We start from the raw sequence: 21,894 nt of genomic DNA, 5'->3' as shown, positions 1-21,894 counted from the left end.
TATTTGAAATAATAAGTTGTGTATAGAGGTCCAAAAGTGCCAAATACTGCCAACCTCAGTCAATTGCTTCCCTTATTGAAAATTGAAATTCTCTTTATTAAGATATAATGAACCTCACAAACACAATGTGACACCTATTTACTCACAGCAAGACAAACTATGTGGAAAAAACAAAGATAATTTGTGTAAACGAGTTTAGCTAGTGTACCACGACGATACTAGCAATCTACGATGATGTTGTTGTTTTCTACCAAGGATTGAGAGGACACATTTTAGAGCCGAGATGGGCAAGACGAGATCGGTTTAGGATTTTTTTTCCCGTACAAAAATCGTTATACGGCCTACACAATTTGAAAATAAACACAGAAACGTATAAAATACAAGGAAAACGTATAATTTGACAAGTACCAATACACCATTAAATAAAAAAATATCATGAATTAGATTCATGTTTATTCAATAAATATTGAATTAAAAGCGCCAACAATTTATCAATTAATTTAATAAATAAGTAATTACACTGAGATTAATAAAATTATAAGTATGGATATCCAATAAATAAATACATTTACTATTACTTAATCAATTGTGAAAATGAATACACTTTCAATAATAATATTTAAAATAAATAGATTTTAAATATTTCCTGCACAGCAGCAGACTAGGTAGGAATTTGGCAAGAGCTCCTTAGTGCTCTGATTTGGACTTGTTTTGCTTATAAGTATTGTGCCGGCCTGGCTAAATTCTGCTGACCTTCTCAAGTATACTAATGTGAGCTGGAAACGTACTATACAACTCTGTTTTGGTGAGGTCTCCACTAAGCAGGCCAAATGTTGTGTATTTTATCCCGGCGTGAGTAGGTTTACCCCAAATTTAATTTGAACTAGCGTAAAGTCATGAGTGGTTGATATTATCAATTGGGTGATGAGATGTGTTCACCTTAGCCTCTGTGATGACAATACATTACAGATGTTGATTATATAGCCTAATTGTGATGTTTTTGAGACTACAATTGTGTGGATCATCCAACAAAGACCTAACTTGTACACGCCTGTCCCCTCTACTTCTTTGTAGTAGCAGGAATTTGTGTCCTAAGCTTTTGAAACATTAATTAATGACTTCTTGAGAAGGTCTGTTTACTGTGGAGCATATTTTGAATAAGAACAGTATGTGCACCACAAAGGCCAAGGAGTGTTTTTGTTTTGGTTCAAATGTGGAGGAAAAAAAAACACTGGCAGATTGTTTTTAAAACAGTGGGTACCTAATAGGGATGTACCCTCCGCTAGTCATTAGGCAGGAGGAAATGTTTGCCAGTTTGTGTAGTTTTCAAGGGAAATAACACACAAGGTCACAAAAAGTCAGTTTCAAGCCATTGAGCTTGACTTCAAAAGGCAAATTGCCTCCTCTGGTAATTTGAAATTATGCTCTAATGGTAGTTATTAACTTTGATCCACTTTGTCCAGAGGTGCTTTACTCCAATTTTGCATTGTTTTGATTGGACCTTACCCCGAATATTCATAACATCTATGCCTGCATGGATCTCTCTGAAGTTACAAATGATGTTTTTTGCTTTTTTCAGCTTCCAAATATGTTCGGAGATCTCAGGTCAACCTTCATCGCCCTGATGATTGGATCGTACGCCTCCTCTGCCGTTACTTTCCCTGGCATTAAGGTACTACACGCACTACACTCTGCAATAAGGTCAATAAAGAAAATATTTAGTGAAATAATCTAACCATATTTTGTTTTTCTTTTTGCTAGTTTTAGTTACTATTTTTCTTGTTAAACATATTGTTGCCGTCATGTGAAACAACATATCTCCATTCCTTGTTTTTTCTCCATTCCTTGTCCAATAATGCAAATGCAAAAAAATAATAAAATACATCTTGATATTCCTGTATTAAAAAAACTAATTAATTACTCGTTGTTAGTTTTTTTCCTATATTTTACTTTATTATTGTACTCTTTTATTTATTTAAAAACATAGAACACCTAATGTGTAACAAGTTTTGATGATAATTTTTCTTATTTTTCGGAATATTATTCTTAAAATTAATATGTAAATATTTTTCTTATAATACGTATCATAAAATACCAAATGAGTTACAACTTTTGATTATGATTTTATGATATAATTGATAAGATTTTTTTTACAAAATTTTCTCATTTGACACGGAATATTTCCTGAAACCAGTATTTTTAATATTCTTGTTTTCCTTTTTATTTTAAGATTTTTTTAAATTGATGAATTATTTTGTTTAAAATAATAAGATTCATGACCAAAACGTGTTACTCATTACTAGGTACTTAAATTAATCTTAAATCATTAGAAATATTATTTTACTTGTATTACTAATATGAATTTACTCGGATTTATTATTTGCTGCAGCATACAAACATAAAAAAATGTTAATTCCTTTGTACTGTCAGACGGATAATGACACGAAAACTGTGTTCCATTACTGCCTTCGTTGCTATTAATCAAAATAATATATCAGTACATTCCATTTTCTATCTCATTAGTGTCGCCCTTCTTTCAAGGAGTCTTCATTATCATTAATGCTCCATTGTCCTTCCGCCTACTCTTAGGTGATCTATGACCTTGGAGCTACCTTCATCTCTATCTTGCTGGTTTGGGCTGGATGTGCCTGCCTGGTTTTCCTTAACTGCTTCCTCAACTGGCCTCTGGAACCCTTCCCTGGCCCAGAGGACATGGACTTTACGTAAGAAACATGGCGCACACACTCTAACAGTCCAGAGAACATTATATTAGATAAATGGTGCTGTTTAATGTCTGGTTAGATAACAGTCTGTTGGAACCCTATTACATTTCTTTTTGACATCATATTGGAATTTTGCCTGCGCACACTTCTATACATTTAACCTCAGCGCCTCTTTCACATTCTCCTGTTGACACAACTTCCTCCCACAGAGTGAAGATCAAATTCAGCTGGCTGGGATTTGACCACAAGATCACGGGGAAACAGTTTTACCGGCAGGTGACCACGGTGGGCCGCCGTCTAAGCGTCAGCAACTCCATTAAACAGCAGCAGCCGCCTCCATCCAATGAGCTGGGTTCACAGGATGCTAGCAAGATGTGCCTGTCCACCGTTGACCTTCAGGTCTCCTGCAAATCTAAAGAAGAAGGTCAGTCTCAAATTGTACTATTCATTTGGAAATCAAATTACGTCCCAGCCAGCTAAGTCACACATCACAGTCAAAGTATGACCTACTTTCAAAAAAGTTATTTATAGAATCCGTTTCTCAATCAAGTTGACAACAAGGAAATCTGGGCCATTCTTATACTGCAAAAAAACGCATTCTTACCCCAGAACATTTTGCTCATTTTTAACTTTCAAGATACTTTTAATCCAGGCATATCAATCATATGGCCCACCGGTGGGTGATCTAATCCGGCCCACCATAAATTTTTGAGCATGTAAAAAAAAAAAAAAGGGGGGGGGGGGGGAAGAAAGTGTGAACAAAATAACAAATAATAAAAAAAAAGCATACCAAATGCTCTCTTCATACCATCCACAATCCTCCGTTGACTATTGCTGCTACTGGGGGCCAGAGCGGACATTTTAAAAATTGGGTAAGAACATATGGCTTTGGAGTGCACCTTTTGATTTCCCATTATCACACCCTTTTCGTTGTTTGCCGCAAATTTCCAGTTTATGAACACTGCCCGGTAAGTGTGTTGGAAGTCAGCACCTGAGAATGACCTATTACTGTTTTTATTTAAAAATTAAAAATCTTAAAAGTACTAACGGACTAAACTGTTCCTTTGTGAGTGAGCAGTCAAGCAGTCGAACTGGTTGTAATGGGCTCTTTGCCAGGATCTTCAAAATCAATTTTAGAGCAAAGAACACAAGACAGAAAACATGCCAAAGCATGAAAGGGCAATCTGTGCCAGATAAAATGGACAAAAGGCTTCAGAAATCCCAGTAACATATTCTACACAATAATTCATGGTCATGTGCATACATTATTTGACAGACACTCAAAAGCATACAAAAGTCCTGACATAATTCTGAATAATGCATTGTGTGTATACTCAACTAAAAATTCTGATGTTGCCATGGTGATTGTTCTGTGGGAGCAAAACAGACGTCAGTTCATTGAGTTGCCCACTTCAAAATCGCTCTTAATAAGTGTTTATAGTTCATGATTTATAGTAACTCCATTGAATAGAAGGGATCTTAAAATGTCCTCCTTTAGCCTTCATGACCATATATTTCTCAAAAATATCTTTTTACGTTTGGCTGATATGAACAGAAAACATTCATAGGTTTTCTCGGTACGTCCTGGGTACTGCCATCCAAACAGCTCACTCCCAAGCCCTTTGACTCTGCCTCTTAATTGGGGGTCAGGGACTCCCAGTGGGTTGTGTGTAGGGCTTGGTTGGATTTATTTCTTTTTTCTTCTTGTTCCTTTGGTACCAAATCGACCGTGGAATTCATTTTGAACACATTTTTTAATTAAGCCACACAGCAAGTTTGTGTATATGTTCATGTGTCTTGCTAGATTGTGGCTTACAGGTTTAACAATGTGTGGGGAAAAAAAAATACATTTAATAACTATATTTTTGTAACATTATTTCAGTTTGTTTTAAATTAGAAGCTGGGTGGACAGCAGTCAATCCTAATTTCATGTCACTTAAAATCATGTCATAAAAAAAAACAACGGTCTTTTTGAACAAAAATTGTTCTTGGACCCTTCCTTAATTACCCCTCATTTAAGACCTATATGCTACCTATGGTATAATAGGTTATAAATAAGGCTGTAATAAAATTAAAGTAATTTGAATAAACAATAATCATCTTGCTAAATAAATGTTCCTGCTTTACTTGCATACAGTTTTGATCTTATTAAATATTTTCTTTCTTATTGTGCTGAAATACATCTTAAGTAAGATGATACATTTTACAATGTGTTGGTTGTTATTATTAGTATTATTATGATTTTATTTATTAATATATATATATTATATAATTTGTTTGGCTTATTTTTGATTTTTGATGCATATTAAGTTTAAACGGGCAGCACAGCAGCGCAGTGGTTAGCACGTGTGCGACACTGTTCTGAGGTCATGATATCGAACCTCCTGTGTGGAGTTTTAATGTTCTCCCCGTTTCTCCTGGCACTCCCACATTCCAAAAACGTGCATGTAAGGTTAATAAGCTGGTCCAAATTGTCCCTCGGTGTGAATAAGCGAGTGAGTTTGTCTGTCTCTGTGTACACTGCGACTGGCTAGCAACCAGTTAAGGGTGTCCCCTGCCCACTGCCCGGAGATAGCTGAGATGGGCTCCAGCACGCCCGCGACCGTACTGAGGATAAGCGGTGCGGATAATGGATGAATGCATAAGTTTAAACTTCAGTAGATTCTCAAAATAAGGAGAGAAGACATGGATTTTAAACTTTGCAACTAGGACTGGGAGACAAGCCTTTTCGTTAAATCTTGAAGTTTTCAAACACAGATTAGCCCTATGGAGTGTGGTAATCAATAAACAGTAACATGATTAGCCAATAGCGACAACGATTTAAGTCAGCTCAACGAACAATGGAGGGCAATGATTGTCAAAATAAGAAACTGGCATCCTATGAAATCTCCTTTGAACTTGTGCTATATTAAAACAGAATAAACTCATTAGGTTACAATTAAAAAGTGCAAGAAATTGAAATATTCCTATCAGGTGATTTACCTGTGTATTAAACTTTGGTTTAAACATACACAAATATGGTGTGACGCAGGTGTCCATTTTTCACGCAAACTGTTGCTCATAAACCTCCCCTCTGCTCAGCATTTATTAAAGTCGCTGACAGATATGTGATCTTGTGCCTCTTCTGTCATTTCCGTTGCAGCCCAGACTTTTATGAGGAGTGTTTTGAGCCCCATCTTCCTTCTGAGCCTCATCACCATGTGCGTCACTCAACTCCGCCTCATTTTCTACATGGGGGCTATGAACACCATCCTGGAGTCCCTAACCGAAGGAGACCTCAGCACTGGTGTGTTTTTGTGCTTTTCACACAGCATGGTCGTCTTTTTAATGCCTAACCACTGACTTTCCGCATTGTTGTTTTTTAACTCCTTAACAAAGTCTGTAGCACCCTAACAATCTTCTCTCTCCCTCAGCTAATCTTTTGCTTGTGGTTAACACCCGTCCTTGTTTCCTTTCGTGTCCATCTTTTGCTCTTTCCTCTCATCCTGTCCTGCTGCCCTTCCTGTTGCTGTTGCAGTGGAAAGGATGCACGTGGGTAAGACATTTACAGCCAAGCATTACAAAAAGTCAAACACTGGCGCTTTTCAGTCCCCCCCTTATAAGTCGCCTGGATGTTGTGAAATTGCATCTGATTAAAAAAATGTGGTCATAACCTAAAAAAATGGTGACATCAACTGAATTTGAAAGAATTTACACTGATCTGCAATTTTTTTAACCCTTTATTAGATCATTTTATTTCAAGTGTATTGTTCCTATTTTTAGGTATTTCAGCTTATTTTTTTACTTTGAGAAAGAAAAAAAAACACCTAAAGTACCACAAATATTCATATCTAGCAGACATAGCTCATTTTGCTAATTTTAGCTGTTTTTTCTAACATTGGTAAAAACATATCTGAAAGTATCCACCATCACCTGAAGAAAATCCTGCTTTTTAGGTCTTGTTTTTTCATGAAACAAAATGTAATATTGCATCTTAAAATAAAAATTAGAAAGAGCCAGGGATTTTGCTAATAGGGTGTGAATTTACACCGTAAAAAATACATTCTTCCTGTATTTGCAGAATTATTTTTTCATTTTTGAAATCAAACATTGTTTGTAAAGTACTTTTCAGGCAAACTGCTGTATCAAAATATTCAGTGTTTAAATGGGAAATAAAATCCTATCCTTTTGATAGAATTGTTCTATTTCTCTTACTTAATGAAAATGTTTGCACCTAAAATCACCTGCATTTTAGAAATTCAAACATCTATGCATATTTTTCACATTTTTAAACATAAAAGAGACATTTTATCTTATTTTTAAAAATATGTTTTTTCTTCAAACGAAGAAAATCTTTCTTAAAATGGGCAAATTAGGTTATCTTCAAGATGTTAGATAATTTTCCCTATTTTAAGAATTATATGCTGCCCACATTTAAAGAATATTTAAAACGATAAACGATCCATACTGCGTTTGATGAGAAAAGCTTGGTAATTTTAAGTGTATACTGTATTTTTCTTATTTTCTCACTGTAAAATTTAGGGCATAGATTTGGCATGGATGGAGGTGACGTGTCCCCACCAATAATGAGCAGTCATTCTTTTGTCCCCACCAATATTTTTTGATAATTTAAAAAAACAACAACATCACAATCAATCAGTGTCTCGTTCAACTTGCAGCACAGAAAGGTTTGATACACATTCCCTGCTGAAGAATAGGACCCATGTGATTGGCCCCTATTTCACGAGAGACTTATGTTTGGTTATGATTTGGTCTCCACCAATGCCAAACCCAAATCTACGTCCTTGATTTAAGTTAGCAACCTTTCCGCCCAATCTGATTTGATTATATGTTGTTTTATTATTTTTCGCAGTGTACTTTGACAGCACAGATGTCTTTTTTTAACTTTAATATCACTGTCCTCCGTCTTTCAGTAAGCACATATACGTCAATCTTCGGCGTGCTGCAGCTACTTTGTCTGGCTACCTCCCCTGTGATCGGCTACGTCATGGACTGGAGACTGAAAGACTGTGAAGACGAAAATGATAAGGGAAATGCCAGGTTAGATATAATCAAAACATGCTGGATCGTGCTGGCTTATTCTGTAACAAAACAATATGACATAAGCTGATTCACATATATCATTGTTGGCCTTCAGGGAGCCTGGTCAGCCTCGTCGGCCAGACAAAAAGATTCAGAAGATAGTCAACTCCACCCGAGCCTTCATCTTCACCAATTTACTCCTGGTGTGCTTTGGAGTCACTTGCATCATGCCCAGCCTCCCACTTCAGGTAGGTTCTCTGGAAACCATATGGTTTTCTAAAAAAAAAAGGGGAACAAAGATCTTCAAATGTTCTTTTCCCTCCCCTGTTGTTACAATCCTTTTGTCCATAGGGTACATAATGTTCTTGTATGCAGAGTTAAGACTGAGAGATAGAGCGAGGGTTTTACAGTGATTTGTCGACATCTAGCGGCATAAATAAAAATTGAACATTGTTTTTGAGATTTTATGATATCCCCATTTCCACGAAATGGGAGCCTGTTCCTGTAGGCACACTGTGTCAACAACTCAACTGTGAGTTAAGATGTTTTTTTTTCCTTTTTGACAGATTTTGTCCTTCATCCTGCATACAATCGTCAGGGGCTTCATCCACTCTGCAGTTGGAGGACTCTATGCTGCTGTGTAAGTGTCACACTGACATGGTTCAGTGTGCTATTTTCATTCTTTTCATGTTATTGACACACTTTCAAAGTGTGAATGTGTTTTTTAATCACGTGTTGAAAGTAAGCCGCACAATATGTGTATGGATAATTAATTTATATAATTAATTTGTCATTGGAAATGTTTAATCAGTTATTGAAAATTGGCATGCAAATAAAATAAAGACACGCTTGTCTGTCTGGACTCAAAAGAACTGTTCGATTAGCTGGCAAATTGAATTCAGTTTTGTCCAAAATTAATATGGACTCTCAATTGCACAATTGTTGATGACCATGTACAAGTCTCTTTTACAATAAATAACCATTCAATGTAGTCATTTAAGCAAGTTATGTCTATAATACGAACATGTGTATTGTTTTCCTCTTGTTGTGAATGCTAAGTTTATATTAAAATCAATTTATAGTATTAGTTATCATTATTGATTTCTGAGCATTCTGCACGGATAGTAACTGGATTTTTAAATTCCGACTGATGTGTTCAGCTCTTTAGAAGTCATCAATACTGATACCAGCTAATAAAAACATCCAATAATGTTAATTATAACAATTATTTTAGAGGAATATACCTACTGTACTGCTTATAAAATGAAATATATATTGAATCAATTATTAAATATTAAATATAATTTTAAACAGATATTCACAATGACTTCACTCTTCCAATCTCATTTAAAAAAATCATGTATTTTACCATGTTCTTTTTTTCCAAGTAAATATGTTTCATTTTGCACATTTTGATACTTATTTATATTAACGTAAACTACTTTTCAAAAGCTTGGAGTCAGACAATAGTGTGTTTTCCATGAAAAGGCTCACTTTTTTACTACTAATGAGTTGCAAAATAAATAGTAAGTCTAGTTAAGACATTGAGAATTTTATAAATTAATGACTTTATTTTGAAGATTTTTTTTTAATCCATCAAACTTTGTTATCGTCATAGAATGGAAATTTCTAAGTGACCCGAAACTTTTTAACGTTAGCGTGTCATAACACTTTAAATATTTTGACCTTAGTTATTTTTATTTTTTTTAACTCTGATAAAAGAAATACTGTAAATTGGCAGAGGTATTTGCCATACACGGCAATCTTCTTTACTATAAGTTTTTCTTCTGGTGGAATTCAATAACACATTTACACACAACAATGATCTGCTAGTGGGACAAGATCTTTTTGGGTGGTAGTGGATGGGGGGTCAGTGTAATGGTCATATTAATATATGTGTAAAATATTTTATTCATACTTATTTGAAAGCCAACTTACAAAGTATACTCCAAAGATAAAATCTATTTTCTCTTAAATTATCATGATTTCTTTGAATACCCCTAACCTTTATGCTGGTTTGAGGGTTGGCTAAAAAAAAACCAACAACCCCACAGTGGGTACACTTCAAAAAAAAGTTTAAGTATAGGATGAAGTCTTGATTCCAGGCAGAGCCTATTTCAGTGCCACTGTATTTAAACACAAACAGGAAGCTGAACTGTATATACTGTATGTGTTTGATTTCTTTAGGTATCCATCCTCTCAATTTGGGAGCCTTACTGGCATGCAGTCTCTTATCAGCGCTCTGTTCGCCCTCCTTCAGCAGCCCTTATTTATGGCCATGGTGGGGCCCCTCGAAGGAGACCCTTTATGGGTAAGTAAGTCCTTAACCAGGGGTGTGAAACTTTTTGAATGGTGGACTACAATGGGGTAAAAAAATGCGAAAAGAGCCAAGAGGAAACAAATTATTTATTCTATTTTTGGGATTTAAAACAAATCTATCCGTTTTGCAGCAATTTTAAATAGATTTTTTTATTTTGGGGCAAAAATAAAAAGAAGACCAAAACATGGAGATAAATGTTTTTAGAATAGTAGCAACGATATGTATTTATAAACAAATGCAGACATTTACAAGTGCATGTCATGATATTTATTGTTCTGATCTGCAAATAAACCATTATACTGATTTTGAAACACTCAGAATGAAAGCTGTACTCCTTTAAGCACTAAATTTGACCATATGCATTGTTAACTCAAAATTGAATACGGATAACTCAGAAGCTTTTTTCTTCTCATTAAATTTGATCATTTATTCATGTTGATAAATATAACGGTAAAACTACCATGTAAATAAAAATATAACCAGTTTGTTTGAATGTTGAGGACACTGGGGACAAGAGTGGCACCTTTTTGTTTGTAATGTATACAGTAATCCCTTGTTTTTTCGAGAGGAGGTGCGTTCCAAAATAACTAGTGATAGTCAAAAAGTAAAAACATGTATTTATTCATTTATATACTCTATTATACATTGAAACCAAAGAACAAATCACTTACAGGCTGAAGCATTTACTTAACAGATAAACGTACTATACTTTATAAACCTTTTTTATTTCACAGATTACTTCTGTACTGTCAATTTCTAATGTAAAAAATAATCTTGCATTACTTTTTTTGCATTACTTCAGACGATGTTATTTGGAAGACAAAAATGTGGCGCTAAAATGCTTTAGCATGTGGAAAAGTCCAGCTAAGTGGGCAATAGAGAGCATCTTCCTCTGCCTTTTGGTGGTTTTGTCTGTCCAGAGCGTTTTGTTGACATGATGGCTTTAAGATAAACTTTCACACTGACATTTGAACGTAAGTCAAGCTGTTTTACGCTCATGTACAACATAGAACGCAACGTTGTTGACACAGGCAGAAAAAGGGGCGGGGTTTCCGTTTAGCCAATCAGAATGCAGAAGACAATACATAATGAAAATCCGCAAAGTATCGAAACAGGAAAAAGTAAACCGTGATACAGTGAGGGATTACTGTACTTTATTTTCTTTTACCATTTTATGAATATTATCATTATGAACATTTTTGTTTGCCGGATGAAAAAGCCAGCACTCCATAGTTTGCCTACTATTGTCTAAGAGTATTCCTGAATGTGATGATCTCTCAGTTGACAATCGCCTCTTACGTGACGACTCAATTCAAAATGCATTTTCAGGTGAACGTGGGCCTCTTGGTGCTAAGCATGCTGGGATTTTGCCTACCCATCTACCTGCTGTACCACAGCCGACACCTCCAGCGTCTCCGAGACGAACACGACGACGACCCCAAAATCTTCGTCAAGTTGGAAAACGGCAACAAGATCGAGGCTTTCGTCTAGACCCGGAGAAAGAATCGCGAGGAGGACGACTCCCGCAAGCTCGAGACGAACTCGAAACAAAAAAGAAAATGGACTTGACAGCAGCGGCAGAGGTTACTCGCCCCTTGTCGAAAATCCGTGCTTTGGTGCCTCTCCGGATTCGAACCTGCACGTGTTCACGTGCACAGTCATCACTGGCTAACTGTGTTTTCCGCACAACCGCACGGTTTCACCATCATTGACGTCGAACACTGTGAGGAACTGGACACACTCAAACACAAGCGAATGCACCTCAATTCACGTTTCCTGCTGGTGAGAGATAGGAAACAGACTGAGACATCTTTTCTTTTTTAAATCCAATCATACTTTGCATTGCTTTTGCTCGGCCTGTTGTTCCGTTGAACAAGAATAGAAGTCCAACAGCCCAGAGGATTGATTCAGCAAGGGGCAGGACTTCCAGAAAAGAATCGTTTATACTAAGTTCCAGTACAAAGTTCCTACCAGATATAAGATCTTAAGCCCGAATCCGAGCTCGACCAAAACCAACCTGAATTTCGGTCTAAGTACGGCCTAAGACGTCAGTCTTTACGTTGGTGTCGGGCTTCTCTCTTTTCTTCCTTTTATTTGTTATCCACCCGTCTTTGTTCTTATTCGTCTCTCTGCCTTTCTCTCTTAAATCCCAGTTTTCAACCCGTAAAAGTGATGGGCGGCACAGAATGATAAAAACGTATATATATGTTTATACCAGGGGTCTTCAACATGGTGCCCGCAGGCCCCATAAGGTCAGCTGTCCATAATAAGGATAGCTGAGGTGCGTGTTCTGAAAATAGTTCACCAGTGCCGGGTTATTGAGATTTTCTAGTAAAATTATTTTTTTAAGTGATTGATAATCAACCCTACTTCCAATAATTAACCTAGTAATAACATGATACGTTGCTATTTTAGAAATGCATATGAAACAGGGTGCCCTTTCGCTAAACGGTTACAAAAGTTTGGAGACCCTTGGTTTATACAATTTTGTGTTACTTAGATGTCGTTACAAAAGACAGGTTATAAATTGTTAAATCACCTCTCCTCCTCCCAAGTCCTCACCAACAAAATATGAAATTTCAGCTTTGGTCGGGCTCGGTCCTGCAAATCAAGTTAATTGGTCGGGGTTCGTGCTCATCGGGCTTTGATACCGGCGGGACGGAGTCAGGTTGGGCCGGATTTTATCTCTGGCTTCCAACCTACTCGTCTTGGCTAAAACCATTATGCATAAAAGTTGTAGTGTTAGTAATGAAAAACCATGTCAAGCTTCCATGAAATTCAATTTTGGCTTTTTTTATCATGGTGGGTTTTGCCATCTGCAAAGGCTATATGTTTGCTCCTCCACATATACGGATACTGGTTCCTATGGTTACCAAGGAAGCCTCCTGATCTGACTGAGATACAGCACCTTCATCATCTGGTCACCGTTGTTGTCCAGGTCAACTTCGCCAAATTAATTTCTGGGCTTGTATAAACAGGAACCGGAACTTGAGTATAACATTTTCACAGGAAGTCTGTGCCAACCAACCAAGTGGAGGGGACTGATATGCTCAGAAAAACGTAAAAGACGTCCATTTTCACACTCAATACACACGTCACGTGATTTTGTGACTAACGTATTGCTTGTTTTGCACGTCAACGATTGTGGGCATTAGAAAAAAATCCACAAACAGCAGAACTGGTAGCAAATCACGCTGACATTATCTGCTGATGAGAATCTTTCAAACTGCTTGCTGCCTCTGCATCGCATTATAGCAGATGTTACATACATTTTCTCTTTTTCTTAAACATGTATGCAAGTTTTGTTATATCATTGTTGATTATGTTTTAGAAACAAGTTGCGTTCAAGAATAATCAGATGATGAAAAGATGCGCGTGTTAAAGTGGGAGCTAAGCAACATTATTTGTATGGCTTCGCAGTAGCAATAAGCAACCTCTGTGAGATGCCAGGTAACCATTTTAAAGTACCGTATTTTCCAGACTAAAATGGCCACCCAAAAACCCCAAATCAGCCAGAAATTGTAGTGTGCACCTTATGTGCGGACAAAATTGTACACCAATACCATATATATGCAGTTATAAATCAGTGCTTATTATATTTATGCAATCATAAATCTGTAGAAGGATTTGGCCTTTGTTCCGAACTACCAGATTTCTAGCGACACGGTTGATCACAGTCGCACATGATTGAATGCAATGGGAATTGAACAGCTGGATCTCAGCATGGAGAGTTCGGCATCCTATCCACTACATCACTAGGGTTTTATTGTTTCAGACGATAATGGGCATTAAGTCTTATCTCATTATCACACTAAGCATAGTAGAAATGTTTTTCTCAGCTCGAACTAAGCATTGCAAGTGACAAACATTTTGAATACATGCCGCAATGCGTTCAATTATATCTTTGAGGAAAGACCCTTCTTTTCGAAACGACTGAAATATTTCCCACAATACCTCTCTCGTCATTCAGTTTGTAATCCCGTGCAATGCATACAGACTTTGTAAGTCGGTTGTTCCAGGGACCGGTTTAAAGTCAGAATATTCTCGCAGCCCAATGATAACTTTAACAATTTATTACCTGACTAAAAATAGTGTGACGACGAGATAATGCTTTTTTTGTGTGTTTTATGTATTCATACTAGACAGTAATTGGTGAACTTCACACTGCAATCCAGGTTCAATTTCCAACCTTAGTTCTTACAGTAGCTTTAATCCTGTGCGCCTTATATATGAAATAAATATCATTTTAGACTATTTATTGGGGATGTGCCTTATAATCCAAATGGTGCGGAAAATACATTCTTTGAAAAATTGATTACGAGAAACATATTGCCTGGCATGAAATTCACAGATGTACTTTGTAAGAGTGCCTATGTCACAATCCTCCTCCTTTTTTTTTTGCAATTCCTTGCATCCGTCCGTCCATCCGTCCGAGCTGAGAAGCCAGCCTCTGCCCTGATAGCTCGTCGAATGGCGCACGACGCACTTTAGGAAAACGCGACTAGGTTTGCCCCCGTAATGTGGCAAAAACGATGCTCGGCTGCTGGCTGGTGGTGCATGTCGCCAAAGAATGTCAAATCAAAATATGGGAACAGAAAAACTGATTTTTATATAAGAACTTCTAGAAGAATATATTTCATAGCATGATTATTTTGTTGGGCTTTATGTGCTGGGCACAAACTTTGAGTCTTGTCTCTCAGCTCACGGAGGGATTCCTATTTTCACAATGGCATGCTTAGATCCCAGCGGCTAGATTTTTATGTCTACGAATTTCCCTGCTGGCTTTTCGCGCAGCATGCTCGGGTGCTATATTTATGTGAATGGCAACCCTGACAAATTTGTCATTTTAAGCACCTTCAACTTAAAATCATTGATATAGCCGTTGTTTTCGTTTCTATACGATAATGTGTTTCAAATGACATACACGTTCAATGGTTGCACACCTTTTTTGTCAACAGTGTTGTGCGCGTAACTCTCTAGTTACAAATTACCTTGTATACTCACATAGAAGCCAACCTCCTAAACCTAATTAAAAATAGTCACATCATAAAATAATTAAAAGAACCCTTCATATTTCTCTACTTGTGCACTCCATATCCATTTTGTCTCTGGGCTTCATATCGCTTGAAGATTTCCTTCTCCATTTCTGGGTAATGTCCAAGATGGGTTTTTTTCTCTAGAAATCCTGTGTCGCAAAATTGAATACTCTTTTACCTTAAATTTTGTGCTCACATTCAATTTGTTATTCTGTATAAGCCACGCCCCCTCCCGACGCACTGCCTACTATTGGCTAGTGGTGACACACAACCCAATATGCACACATAAATGCAGCCCCTGATTTGGGTATTTTATATTATAGTTGTTAATTTGTCTTAGATGTGAGTAGAAATGGTAGGGAGAATATCAGCAGGGAAAAATTACGCCCCCTCATTATATATGCTTGAGACTTCACCACTGTAACTGTATTCAGTTGTACTTTGTAGTTCTATACAAACACGCGAACCCTTCTGGAATGTAATACCCAGCATTGTTGTTAGCGGATGGAGGGGTTAATTGTTGCTTCGTAAGCCAAAGTAAACCGTTAAAGAACAGGAAACGTGGCAAATTATGAACTGCGGAGTAATCCACCATGTTTGAAAATGCTATTAATAACACCTTGCAGTACTTGTTACAGTAATCACATTCCAGGAATGCATTATTTTGTAACACTTTACTCCCAACACTGTTTGTCAAAGAGGTGAAAAGATCATCAGTGAATTTACCCATTAGACTATTTAAGTCTGCGTTTTCCTTCAAATTTTTGGATTTCATCACTTATCTTGTTTTAGCCATCAATCTCATTCTCAAGAATTCATTGTCTGTTGTCAATCAAGGTGCCATATACTAGATACTATAAGTATATTGCCCGCAGGGGCTTCATGTCTTTTTGTGATTATCGATATCTAAGCTGATGCCTTTTTTTTCTTTTTTCTTTCCTCACATTAGCATTTTTATGAATGATTGTCATTTAAATGTCCTTGTAGTTTTACATTTTTTGTTTTGTTTTTTACTTTGCATATTTTTGCCTTTGGTACATCACAATCTATTCAGTGTACTTTTAAATCATGTTGTAAAGAAAATGACTAAAAACAATAAAGTGTACTTTTTGTAAAGTGTGTTTTTTTGAATCTGTAATCACTACCGGCCAGTTTTGTTTGTACGGTACATAATGCACTTTTATTTACTCACAAAATAACTCAAAGTCCGGGTGCGAGTTGTATGCGAGTTTCTAAGGTATACAGTAACCCCTTGCTGTATCGCGGTTTACTTATCGTGGTTTCGCTGCTTCGAAGATTTTGATCATGCTTTGTCTTCTGCATTCTTATTGGCTAAAAAGTTGCCCCGCCCTTTTTTTTTTACTTGTCTTCCTGTGCGTCAGTGAGGTTGCGGTCTGAGTTATACACATACAAAAAACAGTAGAATAGCTTGACGAACCCATACCTGTGAACCTATACGTTTTTGCAAAGTACGTTTATTATGAATTTTAAGACGTGTACGACGTACAAGAAAATCTGTACGGAAAAACGCAAATCCGGTATACACCGACTATCACGAAACGGCAAATCAAGTCAAAGGAGTTCGACGCCATCTCGGTATGTTTTTTTTTTTTTTTCGTTGCAAACGAAGCGAGCGGTTTGATGCCACTGTGCGCATGCGTCTGCAGCCTCGGATTTCATGTGGTAGTTATGTAGTGAAAGGAAGTCCGTCTCTTTTTAGAGAACCGGCTTTTTTTGGCTCAACTCATTAAAGAGCTGGCTCTTAAACGGCTCATTTGCTTTGGAGCATTGTATTACGAATTACGATGTTGTATAAAGAAGTTAAGAAAAAAAGGAAGTATAAAATGAGAAAATGAAGTTGGACTTGTCAACCCGCTAAACTTGCTCTGGAGTCACATGCTGCTCTTTGGTGCTCCCTAGTGGTGCTTTTTCAAAAATGTTTGATAATCGAAAATTGTTTTTTGTAGGACAAAACATGACACATTCGTAACGTTTTTCTATTAATATAGGTGTATACCGTGTTTCTTTCCTTTCTTATAAGGGATATTTAGGGCTTATACTTTTTTTAGGCTCCAGATACATTTGAGGGTGGGGGAGAATTAGTCCTATATTGCTTTTTTGGATTGCCTATCTGAAGTCAAGTCAAGTCACATTTATTTGGATAGCCCTTAATCACAAAAATGTCTCAAAGGACTGCACAGGATTACAATTACACCACCGCCTGATCTTAAACCAACATACGGGCAAGGGCAAAACTCAAGGTAAATGCCGTTTTCCATAACGTCCACATGATGACAAAGTGTGAGGTAAAGTGGACCATGTTCGTAATCAATGTATCTATCCATCCATCCATTATCTGCACGGCTTATCCTCAGCAGGGTCGCTGGAGCCCATCCCAGCCATCTCTGGGGCAGAGACAGACAACTCACTCGTTCATTCACACTTAGGGGACAATTTGGATCGGCCAATTAACCTTACATGCATGTTTTTGGAATGTGGAGGAAACCGGAGTGCCCGGAGGAAACCCACGTGAGCATGGGGAGAACATGCAAACTCCGCACAGGAAGGCTGGTAGCTGGATTTGATCCCATGACCTCAGAACTGTGCCGCAGATGCGCTAAAAACTCAATACAATTGTGCAATAAAACCGCTATTATTTTTGAAATTACAATTTGACAGTATGTCATGACCGGAACACGCAGTGGACCCAAACGGTAACGTTTCACACAATGCTTTATTAAGGATCGGGGAAGTCAGGGCAAGAGGAAAAGACAGCGATCTGGTGCTAGCTGGCAGGAGGACCAGGAAGCCCTCGTTGCCAACGACAGGCGGCAAGTCAGGTATCCGGGAAAGAAGAACAAAGCGTGGTCGTGGATCGGAAGCAAGTCGGGTAGCTGGGACAGAGGGACGAAGTGTGGCCGGGGATCGAAAGCAAGTCAGGTAACCAGAGGTGATCGGGAAGCCAGGAACAGGGGATCGATACAGGAAACGGGATGGAATCAGGCAGGATTCAGGAACAGGTCGGTAACAAAACAGAAGCCAGAGTCAAAAAGTGCATGCCTTGCATTTGCGAAGGTTTGCTGACGGACTGACAAAGAGTGACCGAAAATGAAGTGCTTAAATAGGAAGAGGGATAATTAGGAAACGAGTGGCAGCTGAGGCTGGAAGAGTGAGCGCAGGTGAGGGCAACTAGCGGGCAAGTGACAGAATCGTGACACAGTATTTGTTAAAAAAACTTTTATTAACTGCAGTACTATGATTGGTTAAACAAATAGGTGACCCTGTAAATTGGGTTTGTTCCTGAATGTTTATTGAATAAATAAAGTTTCTTCTTTGCAGGTCTTGACTATCAAATTAAGTTTTTGGAACGCGACCCCCGTGAAAAACGAAGGATTGCTGTATTAATCAATGAATAATAATAATACCGCTGACCACATTTACTCAATATTGGATGTGACGGGAATCAAACCCGGATCGCGGTGATGAGAGCGCTTAATCCTAACCACCAGACATGTTGGGCGTTTACTAAATGTCCTTCAAAGTCCAATTCGTCATCAGATACACCGAAGAGTTGTAAGTCAAGTCAAGTCATGTTTATTTGTGACGCCTTTAATCACAAGGAGTCTCCAAGGGCTGCGCAGACCACAGATTATTGCAAACTACAGACTATTATTACACCACACCTCTTTTCAAAGGGAACACTCACAACGTTTTGTCCCAAACATTGAACAAACAGAAAAAGAAGGTTTTTATTCTCGCCTATTTTCTTTTTCATCACAGACTAAATAAACTAAACCTTGTATTTTACATATTTTTGTAAGGATAGGTTTAGGCTTTTCCAAAAGTGGCCATTTGGAGACCATCAGTTTACAACACTAAAACATTTGCATACGTTTAGTTTACTTTAGCGATTTTTTTAGACATTGTGAAAGAGTTATGAATGTTTGACTTCTCTTTCCAGAAGCCAATCAGTGATTTTGCACACTAGCACATAATGGTGCGTGAAAATGAATCAAGAGTGGCGTTGAGCACTTCTATTTTGGGTTCTAATTTGAATACACAGGGTATGTCTGTGTATCGTTCTTTTGTGATTTAATTGGATAACAAATGTGTCAATCATTATTTAATTTGGTTACTCGTCATGCTTTTTTGCGTTAATTCCTTTCTACTATTTGTCTCTAGTACTACATCCCTGGTGGTCCAGTAATTACACAGCTGATTAAGGGCATATTATTATTGTTTTTATTGGTAAACCAGTCTGTGGTACAGAAAAGCTAGGGGCCACTGATTTACACTAAATAAATGTGCATTTTAACACAGTTGAAGTACCTAATGAGAAGGATTTGAGTAAAATTTTCACATAAGAAGTGTTTGTCCATGAACTTGTTAGACCTGACTAGCAAAACTGGTACTGCGCCGAAGTTACTCAGGCAGCATAGAAGAAGTTGTGAAGAACAGGTTGGACCTGACAACCGTTCCTAATTCCAGTTGGATCGCGTGTGCTAGGCCGACACAACCAGAATCAGTCATTGTGTCGTGTGAATATTTAACAGGCGCTGGAGTACTTCATGTGAAAATACACTCACGAGCAAGAGTCCAAACAAAAAGTGAAATATTTTAAGAGGCAAGTATTTTGCAAATATTTTAAACATCTCACAAGTTTCAATACACTCCCCCATGTTGTTTCCAGAACAATGCTGATACTCAAATCTTGAGAAGTCATTGATTCCGATACCACAAACTGATACCAGTACATACTTACTTCATTTATTTGTATTTCTGCTGCTGTGAGGGAAAAGACCACAGAGTCTCAGAGCCAGAACCAGCAGGCTCAAGGACAGCTTTTTTAATCTATACTCCCCCCCACTCCAAAGCAAGGTAAAAGTGCTCTAATTCGATTCTGGTTATACTTTGCACATTATTTATTATAAACATCTTATATATTTAAATGCATACTTTTCTTTTTTTTAACTTGCTGCTTTTTGTTCCTGCTGCTTTGTGTTATTTTTATTGTGCCTTACTTATTGCATGTTTGCCATGTCCAAAGTCCGGCCCGGGGGCCAGTTACGGCCCGTGATCAAATGTTCCCTGGCCCGCGGTGTAATGATTACTGATGTGACTCAGCTGTGCCCGCTCTTTTGGCGCCAACTGCCGCGGGTTCTGATTGGCTCCCGATCAGTATTTAAACCCAGTCCTGTCTGTCCCCTTTTGTCAGTCCGTCTGCGAACCTCAGTGAACACTAGGCAAGCCTTTTTTGACCCTGACTCACGCCTGTCCCGTTTTTTGCTCCCCGACTGTCCTCGGCTTCGACCCGTTTTTGATCCTGACCACGTCTGCTCTCCCGTCCTGGCTTCCGACCTCTTTTTGTCACCGACTACGTCTTCTCTCCTTTTCTGGCTTACGACTCGCTTCCGACCCCGACCACGTTTATGCTCTCCGCTTTTTCCGTTCTTGCCATCGCTCGCCACGGAAGATCCACTTCGGCGTTCGGAGCACAATCCGAGTACCAGAGCAACTTGCTTCCCGCGTCCAGTGAACACCGGATCGTGGGCGCAGCCTTTTCTTTTTCTTCCAATAAAAACTTGTGAGAAACACAACGCAAGTGGGTCCTGTCTCCGTTCTGGTCCTGACACGCAGCCTCTGTCATTGAATATGAATATTATGTGGCCAACATTATGGGTGCCAACATTGTCCCCACTGTTACTTTGTGTGCCCACTCAAAAATACTTCTACAGAAATACAACAAAAATACTCCACAATAACTACAAAACTAAATATCAAATATAGTGCTTAATAACAGGGACCTCATATATTATTTTGCTTTGCTTATGAAAATAAAAAAAATTGTATAGAATTCCAACAAAAAAATATTACTACAGTAATAACATATTAAAAAATACTACTACAGAATTATTTACTCCAAAAATACTACAAAAAGACAACTACAATTACAAAAATACAAAAGAAATATGACAAAAATACTACAATGGAAATACTACAAAAATTCTACATACATACGACTAAAATACTGCTTTGGATATACATCAATTATACTTCTACTAAAATACTAAACGAATACAAATACATAATACTGTAATATTAAAAAACTACTAAAAAAATATTACTACAAAAATACTAGATGTTTACAACAGAAATACTGCAAATTACACCTATAGCGATGCTACAAAAATTATCCCCTGGAAATATCACAGAAATACTTCAAAAGTAAACTTCAATAACACTGTACTACAAAAATACTACAGAAATACAACAAACATTTGTATGTGGAAATACTACAAAATACGACAGAGATAGTACAAAATTACTAAAAAAAAAATTAGTCATACTACAAAAATACTATAATCATAAAACAACTGTAATAATACAAAAATACAATTAATATACTACAGATATACAACAACAAAAATCTACTTTCGAAATACAACAAAAGTGAAAAATACTACTATGGAAATACTACATACAAACTACTTCAGAAATACTACAAAAACGCTGTCGTGTAAAAGTAAAACTACAGTAATACTCGACAAAAACTAAAGAACTTCAATAAAAATCAGACTTCAGAAATACTAAAAGAAATACTACAATAATACTTCAAAACTAAACAACAAATGAAGTACTCAAAACTGGGCAAAACCGTAAAGAAAGTATCGGTATCGAATCGTTATTGATATTTACCACCCTGTATTTCCTGAGAGCGGATCGATACCAAAATACCCAGTATCGCCCAGTATCGTTTGTGAACACTCCCCGATGACACGTGAACGCAACACCT

General features: G+C 37.4%; 1 protein-coding gene across 4 annotated transcripts in view; it reads left to right on the top strand.

Annotated features, from left to right (window-relative positions):
• LOC148358549 (large neutral amino acids transporter small subunit 4-like) overlaps positions 1–16,217 on the top strand; it is a 30,115-nt gene extending 13,898 nt beyond the window's left edge. For 3 of the 4 annotated variants that reach the window (XM_088345287.1, XM_088345288.1, XM_088345289.1), the window contains exons 6-15: positions 1,580–1,672; positions 2,590–2,723; positions 2,933–3,147; positions 5,866–6,009; positions 6,241–6,258; positions 7,637–7,763; positions 7,861–7,993; positions 8,312–8,385; positions 9,933–10,056; positions 11,395–16,217. In XM_088345287.1, coding sequence (XP_088201413.1) covers positions 1,580–1,672; positions 2,590–2,723; positions 2,933–3,147; positions 5,866–6,009; positions 6,241–6,258; positions 7,637–7,763; positions 7,861–7,993; positions 8,312–8,385; positions 9,933–10,056; positions 11,395–11,556 — 1,224 coding nt within the window. In that variant the 3' untranslated portion in view covers positions 11,557–16,217. The remainder of the gene's footprint in view (positions 1–1,579; positions 1,673–2,589; positions 2,724–2,932; positions 3,148–5,865; positions 6,010–6,240; positions 6,259–7,636; positions 7,764–7,860; positions 7,994–8,311; positions 8,386–9,932; positions 10,057–11,394) is intronic. The other variant, XM_088345290.1, reaches the window with a different exon arrangement.
• The last annotated feature ends 5,677 nt before the right edge of the window (positions 16,218–21,894 follow it).

This window comes from Urocampus carinirostris, chromosome 10 (genome assembly GCF_059441175.1).
Source record: "Urocampus carinirostris isolate Australia breed hairy pipefish chromosome 10, RoL_Ucar_1.0, whole genome shotgun sequence".
Lineage (NCBI taxonomy): Eukaryota > Metazoa > Chordata > Actinopteri > Syngnathiformes > Syngnathidae > Urocampus > Urocampus carinirostris.
Note: the sequence above shows the minus strand (reverse complement) of the source record. Positions and strands in the feature narration are given on the sequence as shown.